The 22,900-nt window shown below is 43.4% G+C and overlaps 1 protein-coding gene across 1 annotated transcript in view; it reads right to left on the bottom strand.

Annotated features, from left to right (window-relative positions):
- Nucleotides 1-22,900, bottom strand: part of SHOC1 (shortage in chiasmata 1) — a 1,571,389-nt gene that overhangs the window by 1,439,850 nt on the left and 108,639 nt on the right. Inside the window, exon 6 of the mRNA XM_085643056.1 lies at nucleotides 5,348-5,510. Within this exon, the coding sequence (XP_085499182.1) occupies nucleotides 5,348-5,510 (163 nt within the window). The remainder of the gene's footprint in view (nucleotides 1-5,347; nucleotides 5,511-22,900) is intronic.

Below are 22,900 nucleotides of genomic sequence, written 5' to 3'. Positions count from 1 at the left end.
CTTTAACTTAAAAATAAGCTATAAGCAATTGCATTTTGCACCTTACTAGAAATGAATATGGTATAATTACAGAATTCTGGTGTTGGCACTTCTTGTCTAAATTAGAAAGATGGTAAATGGAAAATTGTAAAATGAACTCAATTAGAAATTAACCTGAAATCTTGATAGAAGTTTATTAGTGTGGCATCTTGCTAATAACTGATAGATATTATGTAGTATATAGTAGGTGGGTAGATATTTTGAAATCTTTTATTTATATTATTTTTAGAATAGAATGGGTTAGTTTTGTTTTTTATTCAAGCTTCTAGCTAAATTATGTTGTAACTTTGTAATCTGTGTCCACATCTTTTTAGATGCATAGCACTGCTGATTCTTTTTGACCTTTTATGGAATTTTTATTTTGTGTGATGATTGTAAAGTTTGTTTTGCCTAGTCTGCAATATATCAAACAAATAAACTTGAAATTAACTATTCTTTTCACGGGGGTGTCACACGGGCATCTAGTTTCAGTGATGAAGGCCTTGCCCAGGCATGTCTTCCAGGAAAGATTGTTATACATAACATATGTCCCACTGAAGTTCTTATGGGGATTTGAAGTGAGTTGTCTACACTGAAACAAAGACTGGGACTCAAGATCTTCAATACATTTTTGCATCTTCACAAATTCCAAGCACGATTCATGTGCAGGACACTGGGAAATGGAACAGCTCACTCACCAAAAGGATGAGTATTTCTCCAAACGTAATCCATATATGCTTAGGGAAGTTAAATAGTAAAGACAAGCTATGGCTGAGGAGCTGTATAACAGCAGTTGTCATTCCTCATTTAGGCTCGGTTGGTTATAGGATGATGAAGACAAGGTATGGACATTCAGGGCCGGGCTGGGCAAGTGGGATTATAGAGCAACACATGCTGCAGACTCGACGATTGACAGGGGAACGTTTTTTAAAGTCCCAGAAACGTTATGGACCCTGAAATGCTATAGTGTTAGAGCTGATTTTGAAAAGCAGAATCTTCTTGTGCTTTCTGATAATCTGAATGCCAAGATATCTGTCTAACAAGTTTGGTGCGTGCATCCAATGGCCTTGATATAACTAAGGGTAAATTAGGTGGAGCACCAGCAATCTGAATTTGTCCTTCTTAAATCACAGATTTGGTGTCATTTGGGGTTAGAATCAATTGGAAATCCTGATTCAGATCCATTTTTTTTCCCAAAGGAAATGGCAAGAATACATTTGTTCCAGTAGCGTCTAGGACATTCCGCTACAACACTTTCTTAATTAAAAGATAGATTTTCTGCATCAGAAACTTTAGTAGGAAAATAATTGAACATGGAGTGCGGAACTCAGCTTGTAAACATTCTGAACAATATTCAGAACTCATTTGACTTTTGTTATACTGTGCCACGCTGAAATGTGGTTTGATGTGCTTTCTCGCTTCACTGTGCCAACCTGTGCAGGAACAATAATCAAATATTTTTCTTGTCCCAGAACAAATGATGTTTGGTGGTTTTCCCAACTTCTTGGGTTCAGTTAGGAGGCCAAGCGAGGCTAAAACATGGCTGGGGTTGCTCTTGCCTTTGCAGATGGTAAGTAGGTTTCTGGCATAGTTCTTGTAGTCGTTGCTGTAGTCTCTTTTTCAGTTCAAGTTCTAAATATTGAATTTAGATATATATTTATAAATTTCTTTATCTGTATGAGAGCCAATATTTTTTTTTTAAAGTGCAAGTTTACCATTATTGTTGGGAATTTGGGCTTAATCAAGTGCACCTTAAAACTGAAGAACACCTCATAGACATGCCTTGACAATAGCTTAGAAACGAGAGACTCATCAATGTTCTGTCTGCCTCCTTGGAACTCTCTTCCATCATTACCCAACACTATCCTCCTGAGGGCTGCGCCTAGAGATAATTCCTTACATAGTGTAAATAGTACAAGAATTTAAAATAATATAACATAGCATGTCATAGCACACGCTTCTCCAACAAGTAGTTTGCGGCCTCTCTTCGCACAGCCCACTAAACTCAATTAGCAGTTTTTGCTTGGTCAATTTAATACATGTATACCAAAATTGAAAAGCGTGTATCCTAGATGAAAATGTGTGTATTTTCAGAACTCATAAGTCGATTTTTGAGGCAAAGTATTTGTATTTTCAAAATAAATTTAAAGCTGATATTTGAGGGACTAAAAAACATTCATTTTGAGGAACCTTATTACTAATATAATTAATTTGTTGCTAGGGGCATTGCAGCTATGGTTGTTATGTATTACACATGTAGAGGCATTCCTCATTGACAAAGCATTTTTTACATTACTGCTGGCAACCATGACTGATTCAATGAGGTAATCACTGCTGCAATACTTGCATATGGTGGCCACTAATGTAATCTTGCCTTATGTGGTTACCAGTGCATCTCAATAATATTAGTAGCTCGGAAGGTTTTCACTGACATAAGTAGCTCTTATTACAGAACAGGTTGGAGATCCCTGAATAACATAACATACCACAATGTAAAGTAACATAACATAACATCGACCTTCTCTCTCTAACAGGTTGTGAGTCCTCTCTCAGTGTCATAATCAATCTATATGTTATGTGGCATAGACCTGGTGTGTTGCATAAAAATGCTGCTGCTTTAAGTCACATATGCACTTATACATGCACCCTGGACACCAGGTATGGCAGTGGGCAAATTAAACAGACTTACCTGTGCAGGGGCGGGAGTTTGGACCCAAAACCGATGCTGCCTGGCCATGCCTTGCGCCATCATACACTGATGTTTCCACAAAAGACCACACATGCACCGGGGACACCAGTCATTGAAACAGATTTCCCTGCTAGTGGGTGGGAGTTGACACCAAACACTGACGCTGCACGCCTGTTCATGTGCAGCAAGCCCCTTAAGCCTCCACCTCCCCAGGCACCAATCAAGGCTCCAGCAACCAAACATCTGCCACCCTCCAGATCTATAACACAATGGCCCAATGATTTTCTTCAGAGAACATCACCAACAGAACATTTCGTCTGTAGTGCATGTTTTAAAAGACGCCAGCAAAACAACATAATATGCACTCTACTATGTACAGCCTTGAAGGACAAGTTCCTTACCTTTGGTAATGCTATTTCTGTAAGAAATTCTATCTAGTTACAGATTCCTCACCTTTTGAATATTCAGCAGGCATTAGACTAGATCGGGAAACTTTTCAGCAATTCTTCTACGCACCGGAAGGTGATGTCTTGGAGCTCTACACTGATGCCAATCCACTCCGGAAATACCGTGAGGGGGCTATATAGGAGCCCCTCCTGCCCTCTGCCGTTAGGTGCTTTTGAGACTGGTTACAACTCCAGACGTGGCGCCACAAAAGCAAATTGGTAGACAGTGTGCATATTCTTAGACTAAGAATCTTAATAATGGGTACAGTCCAAACAAAGAATGGGGAGGATAGGAGGGTCGGAGAGGAATCTGCGGCTATATAGAGTCTCTACCAGAAGGAGTGTTACTAATGGTAAGTAACATGTTCTTCTGATAGAGACTACTAGCCACAGATTCCTCATCTTTTGAATAGATACCATAGCAATGGATAATGGGAGGAGGGGTGTGTATGGAGGAAAAACAGTAAGTCCTGCAAGACCGAGTGGGCAAAATGCCCTTCTCGGGGGTCTTGGCTTTCCACACAATAGCGCTTTGTGAAAGTATGGAGGGACAGCCACATGGCTGTCGGGGAAATGTTTAGGGAAGGGGCATCATGTGTCAACACAGTGGTAGCAGCTTTGGCCCTTGTGGAGTGGGCTCACAGTTCTTCTGGAGGCTGCTCCTTTGCCAATGATTAGCAGATCTTGATGCAGAGATGATGATGAGATGGTACGTGAGATGGTACGCTTCTGTGCAGGCTTGCCTTTTTTCTTTTGTTTTACTTTGGTGAACCACACAAACAGCTGATTGTCCAACCGGTGGTCTTTAGTATGATCGATGTGGAAGTTCAGTGCTCTTTTGGGGTCTAAGCAACCAAGTCTCCCCTCCTCCTTAGAGGGGTTAGGCAGAGCATAGAGTGCCGGCAGGGTGATGGTTTCACTGTTGTGGAACAGCATCACAATTTTTGGCAGAAAGGATTCCCTAGTTTGCAGAACCAGGAAATAAGGTGGTGTATGGTGGATGAGCACACAGAGCCTGAAGCTCACCCACTTGCCTTGTGGAGGAGATGGCAACCATTAACACAGTTTTGATGGTGAGAAGCCATAAAAGACAGCTGTGGGGCAGCTCAAATGATGGGGAGATGGAGGTCAAGAACTTCAGCCACCCTACGGAGGTAGATTCTTCTGTGGCTGGGCCCGGAGGCGAGAAAGGGGCTGTATCAAGCCCACTCCCAGCTTGTACAAGTGGGTCAGAGTGTTCATCTGATGTGAAGGGTGAACCCGCTGGCGTTAATCCAGGTTGAATGCCTCTTGGCTCCTTGGCACGCCAGAGGGAGTCAGTAGATATCTGTAGAACCGGAGCATAGCTGCGTGGAACTCTTCAATCTGGTGCAACATGGCTGAAGGCCCAGTGAAACTTAGGTTATGCAGAACTGATTGCAGAATCAGCTCTGAAGTCGACAGACTTCAGGAGCAGGAACTGAATTGTGGGCGCCACCCGGGTGAGTGGGAATGGTGCGAAAGAACAGAACTTCACTTTGCCTTCTTGTGATTTTTTATGCTTACTAGAGGACTTGGAGCACCATGAAGACCGGCCTTCAGAGGGGGTCTGTGGACTCTGGGAATGGGAACAGGAACAGGATCGAGATTTGGATTTGGAGCGTATCTTGGGGAGGTACCGGCATTGCGTCTTTTTGTGCTTGGTGACATAAAGCTTCGCCTCATGTTCGCTGATAGCCTTCAGGTTCATTGATGCGTACTCTCTGTAGGTCTTGGAGTCATCGCCCGACCCCAGACACTACAGGCAAACCGGGTGAGGATCGGTCACAGACATCTGCATGCAACAGTCCTTACAGGGCTTAAAACTTGTTGTCTAAGGGGGTGACATCCTTGCACACTGTTGACAATTTGAAGAAAAAATCAAAATAAGGTAGTCACTGAGAGCCAAGAGAACATCCGGATTTACATCTAGAGACATGGAAAGAAAGGAACTGATGTCAGTGCGCTGGAGTTCATCATTTTAGGAGCGTCAAAGAGGAGCCGCAAAGTGCCACCTTCCGGCACACAGAAGTATTGCTGAAAAGTTTCTGGATCCAGTTTAATGCCTGTGGAATAGTCAAAGGGTGAGAAATCTGTGGCTAGAAGTGTCTTTCAGAAATTAGTTTTATCTCAACACAAAAATGTAATAATTTCAAACATATTTTGTCAGACGTACCTGAAGATGCTCTCCTCTGTGAAAGGCTCTCCTCTACTATCTAGGAGGGGGTCTCTCACTGCAAATGGTTTTAGTCTGCTTAAGAGTGTCAGCAAAGAGGGCACCTGCCTGGCATATTCTGCTAGATGATCCTTACATATAATGTCTTCTGGGATGACCAAATCTGTATGATGAAAAAAAGAGCAAAAAAAACAGAAAACAGTATAGTGTTAGAAAAAATAGTGCAAATGCACAATTGTAATCAGTTTAAAGAGTACAGTACCATTCACCAATATTCTTCCCTCTCAGTTAGCTGCTTTTCACCTTGCATAAAGAGTCTAAGAGATATATAGAGATAAAAAGGTTGCCCAATGTCTCAGAGACCCCCATACACACTGTACCTAGTTATTCAAATTAGTTTTCCTCCTTCTTCTTCTGACCGAATCTTATGGAGTAGCAAGCTCATATGAATCCTTAAATCAACCAAGGTTGACAGAGGATGGCGCAATAATGAGTGCATTTGCTGCAGTAGTCATACCATGCAGCACGACAGGCTACATACATCACTTCCTCATAGAGGCTGTGTAGGCCATCTGTCTTGTCCGTATGATTCCCAAGCAAGAAATCCAACCTAAATATGTTTTTCTGCGCAAATGTCTTGAAATGCCCTTAGTCTGAAAGTACAACCCATTGTACAAAGAGTACAAATAATAAAATGATAATCTACTGCAGTGGTCTTAAAACTTTATATGCAGCAACCCCTCAAGAAAAGTATTCTCGTCTTCCAAGTTATATTGTTTAAGGAAGAACGTTCAACATCACAGATATGGTGATGAAATTAATGATTTCTTTTTTTCTCTAAATTCAAAGACAGCAACACAAATGAACAAGTTACTTACCTTCGGTAACGCCTTATCTGGTAGAGACTATATATAGCTGCAGATTCTTTACCTTTAAATTTCCCCAAGAGTCAGACTGGATCCGGAAGATTTTTCGTGAGCAGTACACCTGCATCGTCGGCGTCGTCCGTGCTGGACGTAATGTCTGCGGCACCTACATAGGCACCACCCAGACACGCTGACGTCAGTTACTTTTCACAACTTTCCATGCCAGAAGAGGGGAGCCGTGAAGTACACTGACACTGGTGTTCCAAACGAGGGCCCTGAAAGGGATCAGCCCTTACCCAAGAAATCTGTCTGCACAGCGGGGAGGATGGGTGGGTTGACAAGAGAGCTGCGGGTAGATATAGGGCCTTATTACGAGTTTGACAGTCCGTGGACTGCTATACCGGCGGTGGCGGTCCGACCGTGGAGAGCTTGGCGGTCCGACCGCTGTTTTACAAGTTGGCCGGATTGTGTTTCCGAAGACCGTGGCTGAACCGCTGAGACGGTCAGGTTTGCAGTCACGGAAAGGCAGTCGCCAAAGGGCGGTACAGGGGAGCTGCAGTGCCGTCCGTATTAGGAGATGCCTTTTCCATGAGCTGATCGCGGCGGTCCGACCGCCTGCTTCAAGGTGGCGGACATGTAGGATTTGGAGTGTGTACTTGCTCTTCCAGTCAGAGTTTGACGTGGATCCCTTTCTTCAAGTCCCAACTTCACAGCAGGAACTTTACCCCACGGATTACGGCCGTTTGTGACAATATACAGGTGAGTCCCTTTCATACCATATACCCATTGCCAGGACTGCCAACATATGAGCAGGACCCGGGTAATGGGTAGGTGGTATCATGCATATGTGTGCAAACGACACATATGCAGTCGAAATGCAAACACAGACATCGATATATGAAGTAAAAGTACTCACCACCATCGCAAGAGTTCCGCATCCACACTGCTGGCACTGTGGTCAACTCGTAATATGGCGGTCTTAAGACCGTCGGCACTGTGGTCTACTAGCAGGCGCGGGCGTGGTTCTCGGACGGTTGGACTGCCAAACTCGGAATCAGGCCTATAGTCTGTATCAGAAAAGGCATTACCGTAGGTATGTAACTTGTTCATCTGGCAGAGACTTCTAGCCGCAGATTCCTTACCTTTGAATAGATGCCCAAGCAATACCATCCCCAGAGGAGAGTCTGCAGACCAATTTTAGACCAGGAAGTCCTGTAGGCACATCTCTACAGACATGGCTGTCCAGACAGTAATGTTTGGTGAAGATGTGCAGGAAAGCCCACGTTGGTGCCTGTGCAGATATCCAGAAATGAAACTCCGCAAGCTAATAGCAGCAGTTGCTCTGTTGGAAGGAGCTTAAAACCCTTCAGGAGGTTGCTTCTTTGCCAATGTTTAGCAGATTTTGATGCAGAGCATGACCCAGCGAGAGATGGCTTGCTTATGCACGCCCGACCTTTGTTCGCACCAACATACCCCAAGAAGAGTTGGTTGTCCACCTGGAACTCTTGTGTGCGATCAAAGTAGAACGCTAATGCTCTTTTTGGGTCCAGACGGTGGAGTCGATCCTCATATTTAGAGGGATGTGGAGGAGTGTAGAATGTAGGCAGGTTGATTGATTGGCCTACGTGGAATGGAGTGGCCACTTTCGGCAGGAAGGAGGCCCTTGTGTGAAGTACCACTTTGTCAGGAAAGACTAAGAGGTAAGGCGGCTTAGAAGATAGGCCTGCATCTCACTCACTCTACAGGCAGATGTAATCATCCGCAGGAAGGTTGTTTTGAGCGTGAGGAGCCTGAGTGAACAGTTATGTAGAAGCTCAAATGGAGCACACATCAAAAATGTTAGAACCAGATTAAGGTCCCACTGAGGCATAATGAATGGTGACGGGGGAAAAAGGTGGACAAGACCTTTCAAAGACCTATGTACAATAGGGGATTTAAACAAGCAGGGTTGGTTAGGCAGCCGCAAGAAGGCAGACAGAGCAGAAAGATATTCCTTAATGGTGCCCAGTGCAGAGTCCTGCAGGGCAAGGGAAAGCAAAACATCAGAAAGATGGACAGAAAGGGGATCAATTGACTTTTTTGTACACAATGCCACAAATGTTTTCCAATGGCAGGCGTATACTGTCTTGGTGGAGGAACGCCTGGCTGCCAGAATCACATTACAGACATCAGGAGGAAGGTCGAAAGCTGTTAACTGCCGCCACGCAATCTCCACTCAAGAAGGCAGAGATTGGACAGGTTTGGGTGGAGAACCCTCCCCTGCTGCTGCGACAGAAGATCCTCCCAAAGGGGCAGCCTGATCAGAGGATCGATGGCCATGCTCAGTCGCTCGGGATACTAGACTCTCACTGCTCATTCCAGAGCCACAGAGGGCCCCCTCTGACTCCATGAGGGCCGAAGGCCCATCGACGGTGTCGGGCCACCCAAAAATTAGACGAATGGCCTCATAAAACTCTTTTGAGTTGGGTTGGGGTCTCTCCGGCTTCTGGAAAGTCAAGGAGGCGCGGAGTCGGTCTAGGCGCAGGCTCTGAACAACCATGCCGCGAGCGCCGATGCTCCCTAGTCTCATCGGCTGTCTTGCTCTTTTTCTTGTGCCTCTTACCTGAGTGTCCCGAGGACTTTGAATGGGATGAAGAGGACTTCGGGCTCCGTGAACGATCCTGGGACCTTCCTCTTGACCGGAACCTCGATTTCCACAGAGTCGCATGCCGGGCCGCGAGCAGCTTCAGGGACCGTTCCCTTAAAGTCTTCGGGGACTTGGCTCGGCAATCGGGGCACGACTTGGTATCGTGGTCGCGCTCGAGGCACCACAGACAGATATGGTGTGGGTCCGTCACTGACATCAGTCGGTAAGGCTTAAAGCCTGCCTTACGAAGACATCTTGACACAACAGGAGGTAATACTTCAAAAACATTCTTTCAAAAAAATGACAGAGTGGTAGCTCTTCTCTGGATCAAGCTGGCTGGTGCAGAAAGAAAAGAACTGACATCAACACGTCTGGGTGGCACCTATGTAGGTGCCACAGACGTCACTTTTGGCAGGGATGCCGCTGCCGCCACGCGAAGCCGATTGAAACCACCTACTACCGGGAAGCAGCCATCACATTGCATGCGTTACAACGCATGCGATTACAACGCAGTCGTTACAACGACTGTGTTGTTACATCGCAGTGGGCACTCTAAACTAAGGAATAGTATAATGTACTATTCCAACACCTTCCCTACTGTTGCACACACTGGAGTTGGAATAGTAAATTATATTATTCCTAACTCTGAGCATCAAGGATATAATCCACAATCTGGGACGGTAGATTGGAAGCAAAAAAACGATTGCAATCGGCACGCACAGATGTGTTGATTGCACAGGTCTGGGTGAAGAACTCTGCCCAGCTGCTGCGACAGAGATTCTCCCGAAGTATTAGCGTGATTGGAGGGCAGATGCTCATGCCCAGACGTTTCAGGTACCACATTTGCCTGATCCACACCAGAGCCACTAGGATGACTTGACCCCAATCATTTCTGACCTTTTTCAGAACTAGGGGTAGGAGACAAAGGGGTGTATAGGCATATCAGATTCTAGTGCTCCATTGTAGCAGGAATGCATCTCCCAGAAAGAGCCTTCTTGGGCAATCCAGCATGGAACAAGTTGGCACTGCATGTTGCATGGTGGAAAAAAGATCCAGATGTCCCCATTATTGGAAGATGCCCTGTGACACATCAGAATCACCATTCTAAATACACTGGAGGCTGTCAGTTGAGCTTGTCTGCCTTGGAGTTAAATAAACTCAACAGGTGGTTCAAGATGCCGGAAATGCCCTGGCGTTGCACCAACTCCAGAGGCCCAGAGCCTCTCAGCACAGACCACAGGACTCCACACAGCCCTGCTTGTTCCAGCACCACATGGTTGTGTTGTCCGTAAGTACCTGCAGCAGCCTCCATTTGATGAACGGTAGGAAGGCCTTGAACGCCAGGCAAATGCCTCGCAACTCCAACAGGTTGATGCGGAGTTGGGTTTCCGGTGGAGACCAAAGCCCTCTGAATTCCACCTTTCCAAGAAGGTCTCCCCAACTCAGCAGTGAGACATCCAATACCACTATCAGCTCTTGGTGGGGAAGAGAGAGGGGTCTGCTGCTGGTCCAATCGCTGTCAAACAGCCATCCCTGCAGACCTTTTGTAGTCTCCTCGGAAACAGGGGTGAAATCTGACATGTTTCTATAAAGCCTCATAGCAACTCTCACTGAGACCCAGGTCCAAGGCTGAAACATCAGGATCATAGCCCGAATGTCCTGGTCTCGTTGTGATGGAGGGAAGACACTGAACTGCACCAACCCAAGATGCCTCCAATAAAAGTGAGCCTCTGCAAAGCAGTCAGGTGTATCTTTGGCATGCTGACTGTGGAACCCAAACATGTCAGGAGGTTCACTGGCTTCTGGAGGTGGTCTACGATTAACTGTGGTCCTTCAACAGCCAGTCATCATGGTAGGGGAAAACTGATATTCAAAACCGCCGAATGTGTGCTGCGACTACCAGCATCACTCTGGTGAACACCCGAGAGGCACTAGAGAGGCTGAAGGGGAGTCCAGCAAATTGCAAATTCTCCTAGCATTGAACAGCAGGCAATGTCGGTGCGACTGTAGGACGGGTATACGAAAAAAATATGTGCCACAGGTCCAGGACTACCATCCAGTCGTGAGGATCCAGGGCAGACAGGTCATGGGCCTACGTGAGCATCTTGAGTCTGTCTTTTTGCAGCAAGGCATTTAGGGTGCAGATATAAAGTCCTCCATCATTCTTCAGCACTAGGAAATAATGGGGGTTAAACAAGCCCCAATTTCGGAGGTCGGTAGCCTCTATCTGCCCCCTTTGGACTAAAGAGCCTGCACCTCCTGCAACAAAATGGCCAGGTGCTCTTCTGCGAGCGGCTGTAATGTGGGTGAAGATGTGGCAAGTCGAAAAGAACTGGAAGGGCATAGTCCAGTTGATTGTTCTGAGGAACCCATATGTTGTATATAAGCCTTTGTCATCCTTGAAGAAAGTGTTGGATCTGGCTTCCCACAGGATGGACATCACACTAAAGAGACTTAAAGGCTGATGTCCCAGGGCAGGGGGGTTGGGATGATCGCTGTGCCTGGTGACCTGCACATTGTCTGCCTATACATGAGGGACACCTGGATATCCCTAGAGAAGTCTGTAGAACTCATCTAAGTATGGAGACCACTCCACCCAGACAATCGGTAGTAACCAGGCCAGACCTGATGACGTATTTGGCCGCCTGTTTACCATCCTCGATGGTTTGAAACAGAGAGGGCCGCAGGCCTTCAGGGACAGCAGATAAGATCTGGCCAACTATATCCCAGAGGGTGTGAGTTTAGAGATTAAGTAGGCAACTGACATTAATGGACCTCAAGGCTATGCTGACCGATAAGAACAAACGTTTCCTGAATGCCTTAAGACTCTGATTTTCTGACTTGGGTTGGGGGGAGAATCGGGGTTCACCTTGCTGGTAGAAGCTTGAACCATCGCACTATCTGGAGTTGAATGTTGGGTCAGAAAATCAGGGTAGCCTGTACTGGTGTTAAAAAAAAAGCCCCTGCAGTGCGGGAGGTCATCGAGCTTCGGGGGCCCCTCCAGGACTGGCAGGCCCCTGGCCTGAGAGCTCCGAACTGGATCCGGAGCGTCGGGGGGGGGCCCTGCATGTACTTTGCAGAGGAGCCTACTCAAGTTTCGTTACGCAACTGGTCACCTGGTGCCGATATGTGGTACCTGGCTACCTGTCTGTTGACTGAAAGGCAAGAATAAGACTTTGTAAAGTGTCCACAAATGTGTGCTGAATGGCTTCACTCAGTGTTAGCAAAGGCTCAAAGGAAGGCTGACCAGGCTGTAACACCTCCTTGAATATATTAGTCTCTACATCCATAGAAGGGAGTTGCAGATCCAAAACCTCAGCTGCATGTCTATCACCACAGCTAAAGAAGCAATTTCCATATTTGGAAGTGTGGGAGAGTGAATTAACCTAATATCAGGGGAGGTGCAAAAAAAGTTTAAAAAAAGATACTGTTGTTGTCATAATGAGGGGAGAAGTTATCACGATCCTCTCAATTGTCATTTACAAAGGCTAACTGACTCCGATCAGAGTCAGAGCCAAAATGTTGGAGAAGTACCTGAGGGTAGCTCTGTGGCATCAGGTGTGCTTGAATCATCTTGCTGTACGGGGACCTGGTGTATCAAAGATGAGTCTGAATGCAACCTTGGTGGAGGCCAAGATGAGTTGAGCTCAGAGTCAGACCCCAGTATCGATAAAGGGTCCTCCCCTGGCACTGGCGGCATTGAGGCCTGCGCTCAAGTAGAAGGGACCAGCACAGATTTTGTCATAGGTATCAAAGCCGGTATGGAACTCAGGGTGAGTTTGAGAACACAGGAGGCGCAGAGGAAGCATCCGATGGTGGAACCCAGACTGGAGCCCCCTGCAGATCCTTTGGGCTCAAAGGGATTTCAGAGGGAACTGGAAAAGTGCAACAATGTGGAACATGGCCTCCCTAAGGGCTTAGATTTGTTGCAGTGTCACACACAACCTGGGAAACGAAGGGTGCATCAGGATGAGTAGTGGGATCAGCTCCTCAGTGGATCAGGAACAAGACCAAGGGGCATGTTAATGCCCCTGTGAGTTTTCTGAAGACATTGAGTCGCAGGATGGAGACAAATCCCCGCTTGGCCTTCTTGTATTTCCTATTCAATTTAGACTCACCTGAAGATTTCAACCGGCCTCAGTAACGAGTCTGTGTTCTCGACTTCGAGCAGGACTTGTGCTGTTTCTTCCAGGGTTCGGTTACACTTCACGTTCCCGGCTTAACTTCAAATTCATGTGGGTGCATCTTTTATGATTTGGAGTCGTGCCTTGAGCCCAAACACCGAAGGTCAACATTTGCGGGACTGTCACAAACACCTGTTTGTGACAGTCCTGGCACTGTTTCAATCCTGTGGGTTTTGGTGGGGACATAGCTCCCCCGCAAAGTGGTTTGAAATTTTTGGAGAAAAAAAACCTACAGCAAACGGATGTGGCAATGGGGAAGGGAGCAGAGTTCCAGGTCTGTCGACAAAAGCGCTGAAAGCGAGGAAATGGCATGAGAGTGCAGCGGTGTTTATATACGGCTTCATTCGTCAATTCGAGACGGAAGAAAATCGATGTGGATCCACATGGTGCCACCTACTGGAGTAAGGGAGCAATGCTGTTGAACACTTTACAGATCTATTCTAGCACCTGGGGATATTCTAAAGGTGAGGAATCTGATGTTAGAAGTATCCATCAGAAGTTAATGTTTTCTTCCTCTTATTGTATTTACAGAATTTTAATAAAAAGTTTAAAAAGTTGCAAATTTCCTTAATTATATCCTCAGATGCCTTAAAAGTAATGTATTATTTGATAATCAACTGAAATGCATTAAACTTAATGATGCTTACTTTGACAAACTAAAGAATAAACGTTATTAGAAAATAATTAAATTAATATGACTATCTACTGAGACACATTCAAAGTACTAATACAAAATATAGATAATTATTAAGATAACATCACATTCAAAAGTGAATCAAAACTCATCATACTCCTAACCATAAGATGGCCCTAGTACAAAACTCTATACCAATGTTGAATAAGTATAACAGATATATTACCAAGGAAGTAACACCAGCCTTGGAAATCTAAAGGCATAAGGCTCAGGCTGCCGCATTATATGAAGCTGAATTATCGGGTGTAGACAAAGTGAAATCTCTTGATATAACAGAAAACAAGCTTATTAGAAGCATCCTTGACCCGACCTCCTTATTATGTTTGCCCCCCACCCCCCCCCCTTATATAGGTGAGTAGAAACCCACTATCCCCAATTCTCATTAGTGGCAATACGCAACTATTAATACATATTCAATCTGCCACACCGGCATGCTTACTCCTATCTACATAGCCCACGCACCAGGTATGCGCCCTTACAGCCCCTTTTCAATGGGACTTTATTATTTGGGTAACCTTCCTTAATAAAGACGTTTATGCACATATTTGTACCCCTATCCCCTCCTGGTTTCTTTTAAATGCAAGTTATAATCTAAATAAATCTGTATCAGTGTACTAATGGTAAAAAATGTTGTCCCATCTTTGTCATCCTCTCACCCTATCTTGGTTTTTATTGTAAACAACCTTTTGCAAGGCTTTGCCAATGTACCATGCTATTTGTGACCTGCTTTGCTTTATTTCTCTACCTCCCTCTCCCTGTTCAACTTATATTCAATAAACAAATTTGAACATAAAAAATAAAAAAAGCACCCTAGGGTTGCCAGCTGGAGTATCATTGATCCGAATGTACCTAGATCTGAATATTAAACTGATAGAACATATCGCACCGCTACGATCTATCCTCTATTCGGTAACAATATGGATCACAGAAGAGCTGGACCAGTATCAAGACGGTCTACAGGAAATATTGGAACTAGATGGGACTCAAACTCTCCCATGGTTGCGATATGTATATGGTGGTTTATAAAACTTGCACTACCTTCATAGTGGAACGAACCTCAAACACTACAAACTAACTCAAAGAAACATCTTAAATCAGTGTACTGGACCTATGTTGCAAACTCCCAACTTTGCAACCCAAATTTAGATCAACTTACAACTCAATTTCTCATTATAAAACCAGTTTCTGTATTCAAAGAATTCCTAGATGAAATCCAGCCTTTTTGGCGCAGATACTGTATAGGATTTTTTTTATGGAATTCTCCAAATCAGATCTTATACCACAAAATGGAAGATTAATGTGACCCACAAGACTGAGACTTGCACTATATGCACTTTAGACCAGGCAGAAAACACTGCACATACTTTATTTTTCTGTACAGCCTACAGTAGGCAAATGAGTAAATGGATCTGTCCATTATGAAACAATGTGGGCTATAGGAAATTTGAAGAGGCCCTGAGGGTACTTAAAAGTGACACATCACCCTACATCATTTTTGCCCTTTGTAGATACTTACTTGCAGTTTGTTTTATACGTAAGAAAGCAGGGCTGAAATGTAAGTCTTTTTCTCTTAAACAGTGGTTTTAGATACTCAAGTTTTACAGGCATACCTTTATTGCTTATATTGCTGCAATTTTACGTTGATGTGCCCAATACAATGTTTATTACAATCACTAGAGTCCTAGGCTGAACCAATCTCCCTAAACGATTGCCTAGGAATACCTGATTCTACCTACTGCACTTTAGCACTTGCACTTTATTTATCTGGCTTATTTGGGACTTTGTAGTGTATGGATGTGTACTGGTGCTATGAGAGATGAGCTATTGCTACTCCCCGCTAGTTAAGCTATATTAATACAGTTATAACCGGAAAATCAATGCACAAGTATTTATGATGCAGGTGCCAAGTTTAACTGTTCTAATTTATGTAGCCTCGTTCGATTGTTATATGACTTGTGATAACATTTAATCAAAATTCTAGTCAAATGTTTATGTATGAAACTCACTCTAAGGCAAGGAGGACCGTTCCAGGTTTTTGTCACTGACAATGTATTTGTACTAATTTTGTGCAATCGGACTCAGGTCTATTTATTCAAATCGATGTATGCTCACTGTATTGCCCACAAAATAAAGCACTGCATATTTAAAAAAAATGTTTTATACTACTTTAATGGCCTATGGCCGAAATAAAGTATTTATACTACTCCTAACCCAACTATTATTTCTTTCAACAGAGTGAAAATGCTACATTCTAATATGATATTAACTGATTACAACCCACATTTCTCTTTCAAATATTACTAAAATAACAAACTGCTTACAGTACGATGGAGAGATGGTAGACAGAACGTTTACCAAGTCTTATCTACAAGTGAGGCACTGAATGCTAAACTTCAAAGGGCCTTCGAAAGCAATATCCCGATGTAACCCTACTATCCAAAATAAGCGAAGAGCAGTCCAGTAAGTGAAATGCCCTGTTTCTACTAGAAGAGGTCCGCTAAGCAATCAGAATTCCTAAGACATCAGAAGCTTCACATCTTTTATGATAGGATTATATACACTCTTTGAAAGGTTCATGATCCATATGCTGAGTCACTTGTTTAAATGGTTTATTTCGAACCGATGGGTGATGCCCTGCATGAATAAAAGTGCTATGTCTGTCAACGATGCCACAAATTAGGAAAGATCTATTGCAATGTAGGTTCTTTAGTCATATATCCCTCCACAAGACTGATGTGCACCTCTCTGTAGGCAATCCTGAGCACACCTTCACTGTCTCTTTCAAACCTTTATACATTCTGATAGGTAAGTACTTATAAGGGGATGTCGAGGTGAGGATAACACTACTGCATATTATACATCAATTGACGATGTGGACTGAACCAAGAAGGAAGTTGTGTTGATGCACTTTGAAATAGGGAAGGATGGGGTTTCTCTTGATTTCTTAACAACTTGAATAAAGATCATAACCAATCTACATAAGAAGACCGGACCATCATTTTATTGATCACAACAGAGCTCAAGCATGTTACCTAAGGATTATTGTGGAGCATTTTAGCCCTTCTGGTTATCATGGCAATTCCAAATTCAAGAGTTGCAGAAGAGCCATTATAGATTCCACTAACAACTGGGGGGATGGATGCTTATCTGAGCCTTTTTGGACAACAAAGGGTACCAAGCAGGGGACTTTAGACAATAGCCTTGAAGCTGTTTCAAGGCTTCCCATGCCATGGTCTGCAACACAGATCTTTAGAAACCAAGAAAGTTATAAACCAGGCAAGGAAGAAAGAAAGGACGGACTAGGTACCGTACCATAAAGCATAGGGCATTGTGTGATGTAGTATAGCAGACAACAAAATTGTGATACAAATATCACCAAAACAATATTGAGGACACAAATATTGACGTTACATACTGTGTATGTAAAGTACAAAAATATCAACATTATAGAAGATCAAAATATTGTTATAAAATAGATAAGTATATTGAATTTGAAATATTAAACATTATATTACCATAAAAAACATATCAACATAAAAACTACATTAAAAATACATACAATATATAATGTATTTTGATAACTTAAAAACATTTTTTTTTTAAGCTTCGGGCCTGATTCAATAAGGTAAGCTATACTTTTGGTTACGTTTACAGTTTGTAGTAAGTTTACTACTTTCGGTATTCACAAACTCCAAGTGTAAACTTACTGCAAAGTGTAAGTTACATGTCGCCACCCCCAAAGTAAAGCAATTGGTTTACTTTTGTGTGGGTGAATGATGTCTCTCCAAAACCCCTCTCTTACCCAAACTAAGCCCCTATTCATATCACCTTTAGTAGTAAGCATGCCCCTTTTCCCACCCACTCTCTTGTGCCCCCCCCCATTTATAACTAAAATCTATAGTTACATATGCAGAGACCCCACAGTCAGGGTGGAATGCACTGCATCTATATGTATATGCAAACCTTACACTTTGCAGTGCTACAAAACGTATTACAAAGTTCAGTTTGTGAATCAGACCCATATACTTTAAAATAAATGCAAAAACGTTTATTTAAGAAATAACATTATTAAATAAACATAAATAATACTAATTACATTTTATTAATAATTACAAACACAAACATATATAATAACATTATTTATTTATCAAACACAACACTAAACACCATGACCAGGTATGTTAATGTTCTACGTGCTTCACCATAAAAAACAAGTTACTTACCTGTACACTGTGGTTCTCCAGTACTGATATCTTTCATAGATTCACATGCTTGAATCTTCCCCATCATCGTGGTGGGAGTCCCATGTTAACACTAAAATATCAGTATTCAAACTTAGCATTCAGAAGCCATAGGAATTCCGTAGCCTTTAGCAACATATTACCATTGTTTTAAAACATCCAAGCTCCAGCCAATAGTAGACCATAGAGTGTCCTTCTTCTGCAGGGCCACCATGCCTCAGAGTTTGAGCACACAAGTAAAATTAGAGGAACAAGACAGGTATGGAAGGTAAACTTGAAAGGGGAGGAGGGAGGCTTGCATGTTAAATCTATAAAATATATCAATACTGGAGAACCACAGTGTACCGGTAAGTAACTTGTTTTTTCTCTAGTATTGTATATTTTGTAGATTCACATGCTTGAATCAGAATAGCAAGCAGTTACCAAAGGGTCAGTGGCGGCAGGTCAGGTGAACCATCCCACCATGCGACCCAGAAAAGAAAATACAAATGATAATGATAAAGAGTGTACATCATGAGCGCGCGCACACACACACACACGCGCACACACATACACACACACACACACACGCACACACACACACACATATATTTATATATATATTTATCAATATATATACTTACATTTGGAAATATTCTAAACATATTAATGACTGATCATAACACAATAGCACATGAAGAAACAGACATGAAGATCATACCTTATGCGAACAGACGTCTCAGAGCAGCTTGTTCAACTGCTACATTCGCCTTCTGCCAAGCATCCAGGCAGTAATGCATCATGGAGGTCTGGACGTTTGTCCATGTAGCGGCCCTGCAGATGTCAGGCAAGGTCACTCCGGCATATAGGGCAGAGGAAGCTGCCACCTTGTGTGTTGAATGAGCTGCGACTTTGCAAACCAGAGGGCGGCCAGCCCTCCCATGACAGAAGAGAATAGTCGCTGAGACCCAGCGAGCAATTGATGCCCACGTCAAGACCTGACTCTTCCTGGGGGCAGAGAAGGCGATGAGTAGATTTTCGGAAAGACTTGGGGCCATATGTAGGTAAATTACATTTACCGATTCTTAAATACCGAATTTTACCGATTCAGTATTTATGAATCCGTAAATGTAATGTAGGTAAAATATTACCGAATCGATAAGTGTCGGTATTTTAGAATCGGTATTTACCGATTCGGTAATGGCAACTGGCTTCCCATTCATTCCTATGGGCCTGGAGGCCCATAGGAATGAATGGGAAGCCAGTTGCCATTACCGAATCGGTGAATACCGAATCGGTAATGGGGGAGGCATCATCATGGGTGGCAGGGTGTCACATTGACACCCTGTTGCACCCCTGATTCGTCCATGTGTGCACATGTGGCGCACATACATGCCCTAAGGACATGTATGTCTGCCACATTGCACACTTCAAAGTGCACAAAAATGCTTTTTTACAGCTATTCGTCATTTACCATCAACTTTTAGTTGGTGGTAAATAACGAATCCCCACACCAACGACACACTCCCCCTACATCTCATTTCAGGATTCGGTATTTACCGAATCTGTAAAATTACCGAATCGGTAATTTTACCGATTCGGTAAATTACCGAATCCTGAAATGTGCCCTCTACATACCAAAAGCCTAAATCCCGGTCGGTAACGGGATATTTACCGAAAATCGGCCTTTACCGACCGGTATTAGGCTTCCTACATATGGCCCTAAGTCCTTTAGAATTAGAACTTTAAACATCTTTTAATGTCCAGTGAATGGAGTAATCTCTCTCAGCTGGCAAAGATGGAGCTGAAAAGAAGGAGGGCAAAACCACTGGCTCATTTAGATGAAAGGAAGTTGCCATTAAGGGCTGGAAGCTTTATGTGGCTTTTGTTGATCTACGGTCTGCGTTTGATCTAGTTCCCCGATTCAGTCTATGGAGAGTTTTAAAAGAGATGGGCATACCGGGAAATCTTTTAGATATTTTAATCCGATTGCACTCATCAAACACAGTACAAGTTAAGTGGGGGGAGAACAATCAATTAACAGAGAAATTCCCAGTTCAACGTGGAGTGAGGCAGGTATGTGTGCTGGCTCACACACTGTCAGGATCCCTAATGTGAGTTCCAAAACGAAGCGCAAGGAATTAAGTTCAATGGGCGCTTCAGTTTTGAATGGGTTTCAATGGTCGAGTTTGTGGCATGCCCGCATTTCCAAGATGGCCGCGCAGACGCTGGGGTCGGCGGTCTAGTTGCTAACAGATCCAGAGTGAGACGACGTGACGTGCGCGCGCCTGAGGTAGTGCGCACTTCACCAAGACTTTTCCTCAGAGAAGACGTGTTCGAGAGAGTTCCCAGTTCTGAAGAGAATATCTAGTGAAAGAAGTTTTCCAGAGTAACGCAAGAGAGTTGTGTCGAGTTAGGTAACCGATACTCACCGAAGAGGACAGAAAAAGCCGCAGAGTCCGTAGAGGCAACTTACTGTGAGTAGAGTTTGGAGTTTTCCTCGTCGCTCCAGGAAACGAGCTACGACTTCTGCAGCACCTGAAAAGAAGACAGAAGAAAGCTAAGTGAATTACTGATAGATTTTTAAGGTCACATTAAAATGATAAGTAGTGTTGAGTGACGCATTAAGTAAAGACTTACCAGGGTCAGCAGAGATCAGCATACCGAGTCCTGTAAAAGAAAAGAAGTATATTGTAGTGTATACTGAAGAGGTTACTAAGGGAAAAAATAAAAAGACAATAAGAACAGTCAACTAGGAAAGTAAGGAGAAAGACTTACCTGAGCTATAACAGTTCGCAGTAACCTATGGAGAGGAAGCAACTGTAGAAGTTAAAGCAGAAAAGAATCACCTAGAAAACAACAGTTATTAGTATAGCTAGAAGCAAGAAAAGAAAGAAGAGAAACCACGAGAAGAAAGAGAAGGCAACTATCGAAAGATTGATGATAATTAGTGACATCAATAACAAGAAAGAAGAAAAGGCAGAGTTGAACAAGAAGAGAGGCTTAGAGTTCAGGATACTGGTTACCGAAGGAATCTTCAGTAGCAGAGTGATAGCTGAAGAAGAATTCCAGATAGGAAAACCAGAAGGTCCAGAACCAGTCTCTTGTCTCGTTTGTTATTTTATCCAATTTCCCCCTTCCCCCTTGCTGATCAGTTAGAGCCAAAGACATTTCTTGGGGCTGAGTGATTAGTAGTGGGAGTCGGGAAGCTAGCAGCTTCTGTTCCTGTGCAAGACAACGGTAACCAGCGAGAAGCTGAAGGTGAGCCTTGACACACACTTTTTACTCTTTTTATCAATGGGCTGGTCGATTTCTTAGATCGAGATGGGTGTGATGACCCCAAAATCGGCATATGAAGAGCACCTGCTCTTCTTTTCGCCGATGACACCCTACTTATCTCCAAATCCCCGCAAGGCCTCCAACAACTCCTGAATGACTTCACTCGGTTCTGCGAAGAGCGGGCCTGGTATTAAATAAGGCGAAAACAAAATATATGATTTTCATAAGAGGAGCTGCTAAACCACCCAAAAGACGTGTGCTTGTAGGAAGCAGCCATCTGGAGCAAGTAGATGTTTTTGATTATCTTGGTATCCGCCTGACCCCCAACATACACTGGGCTCCCCATATCTAGAAAGTGAAATTGTTGCTAACTCAGCAGACCCCCCATATCAGTAAAATTTATAGAAATGCGCTGTCTAGGCAAGTGGCCTCAGCCCCAGAATTCTATAACATTAAGGTCCTGGGGGGGGCCCTTTATGGAGCAGAACTTTGGGGAACTGGTAATACAAATTGTTTGTCAAGTATAGAAAATTGTTTTATTAGATTTCTGTTAGACCTACCGCCCAGTACCCCTCTGACTCCTCTCTACTTGGATTTTGCCCATAGACAGCTGGCCCATAAGCTAGACTATAAATACTCATGTTCTGGTATTGGTTGTGGTCTGTTGAAGAGCTTACCTCCTACTGTGAGGCTCTGTCTGTTTTTCTGAAATTCTCCCAGGTAACCTCGATTCCAATGTTTAGCTCATTGAGGGATTTACTGTGGAGGCTTGGGATGGAGGCGTTCTGGTCTAATCTGGAAAGTCTGGCTCTTATTCCGATGGCCAGGGTTAAAGTGATGTTCTTGGAACCCACAGCTGAGAAGGAGTTGGTAAAACCAGAGGGTAGTTTGATCCAGGAGTTCCTTAATCTTAAATTTGTTTCCTGCTGTGAGGACACTATTGGCGAAATTGTTCCACCACTGGCATGTAAACTTATTTTACAATTTCGATTCAAGACTTCACCTACTAAATTGTTTTGTGCTAAGTGGTGTTGTAATGCTTTTAATGATGATCTCTGTCCCTCATGCAAAGCCAGCCCAGAATCCATTGTACATCTATTTTCGGTCCAAACTACATATCTTTTAGGATAAAGTGGATAATTCCTTTATGCAGATGGGTTGGTCCCGGCCATTACCTAGAGGTGTTGAGAATCTTGTATAAAGATACACGCAGGGTAATAGTCTTTGCCCTGGCCAAATATTGGTTTGCACTTTGGATTAAGAGCTCTAAATGTATTGTATGAAGTATTGTATTTTATTATTGTTTTTACGTTTTCTATTTTTTAAACTATTTTTTGGCACCTATGTATTTTTAGAAAAATAAGGAAACGTTTTTTGCATTCTGTTTTCCACTCTTCTTGTGCTGTGTACTTTTTAAGATCTCTGTGATCAAAATAAAGTTATATATGATGATGATGAAATGTAGAAGGTACTTTAGGAATAAAAGAAGGATTGGTATGAACAATTACTCTATCCTGCAGGTAAGGTTGCGTTGTTGTAAAGGCCTGAATTTCACTAATGCGTCTAGCTGATGTGATGGCCAACAGGAAACCACCTTCCAGGACAGGTACTTCAAATTGCACTTGTGAATTGGTTTAAAGGGTGGCTTCATAAGCAGTGACAGGACAATGTTCAATTGCCATAG

Source organism: Triturus cristatus, chromosome 2_2, assembly GCF_964204655.1.
Source record: "Triturus cristatus chromosome 2_2, aTriCri1.1, whole genome shotgun sequence".
Taxonomy (NCBI): Eukaryota; Metazoa; Chordata; class Amphibia; order Caudata; family Salamandridae; genus Triturus; species Triturus cristatus.
The sequence above is the reverse complement of the archived record's forward strand: the minus strand, read 5'-3'. Positions and strand labels throughout refer to the sequence as shown.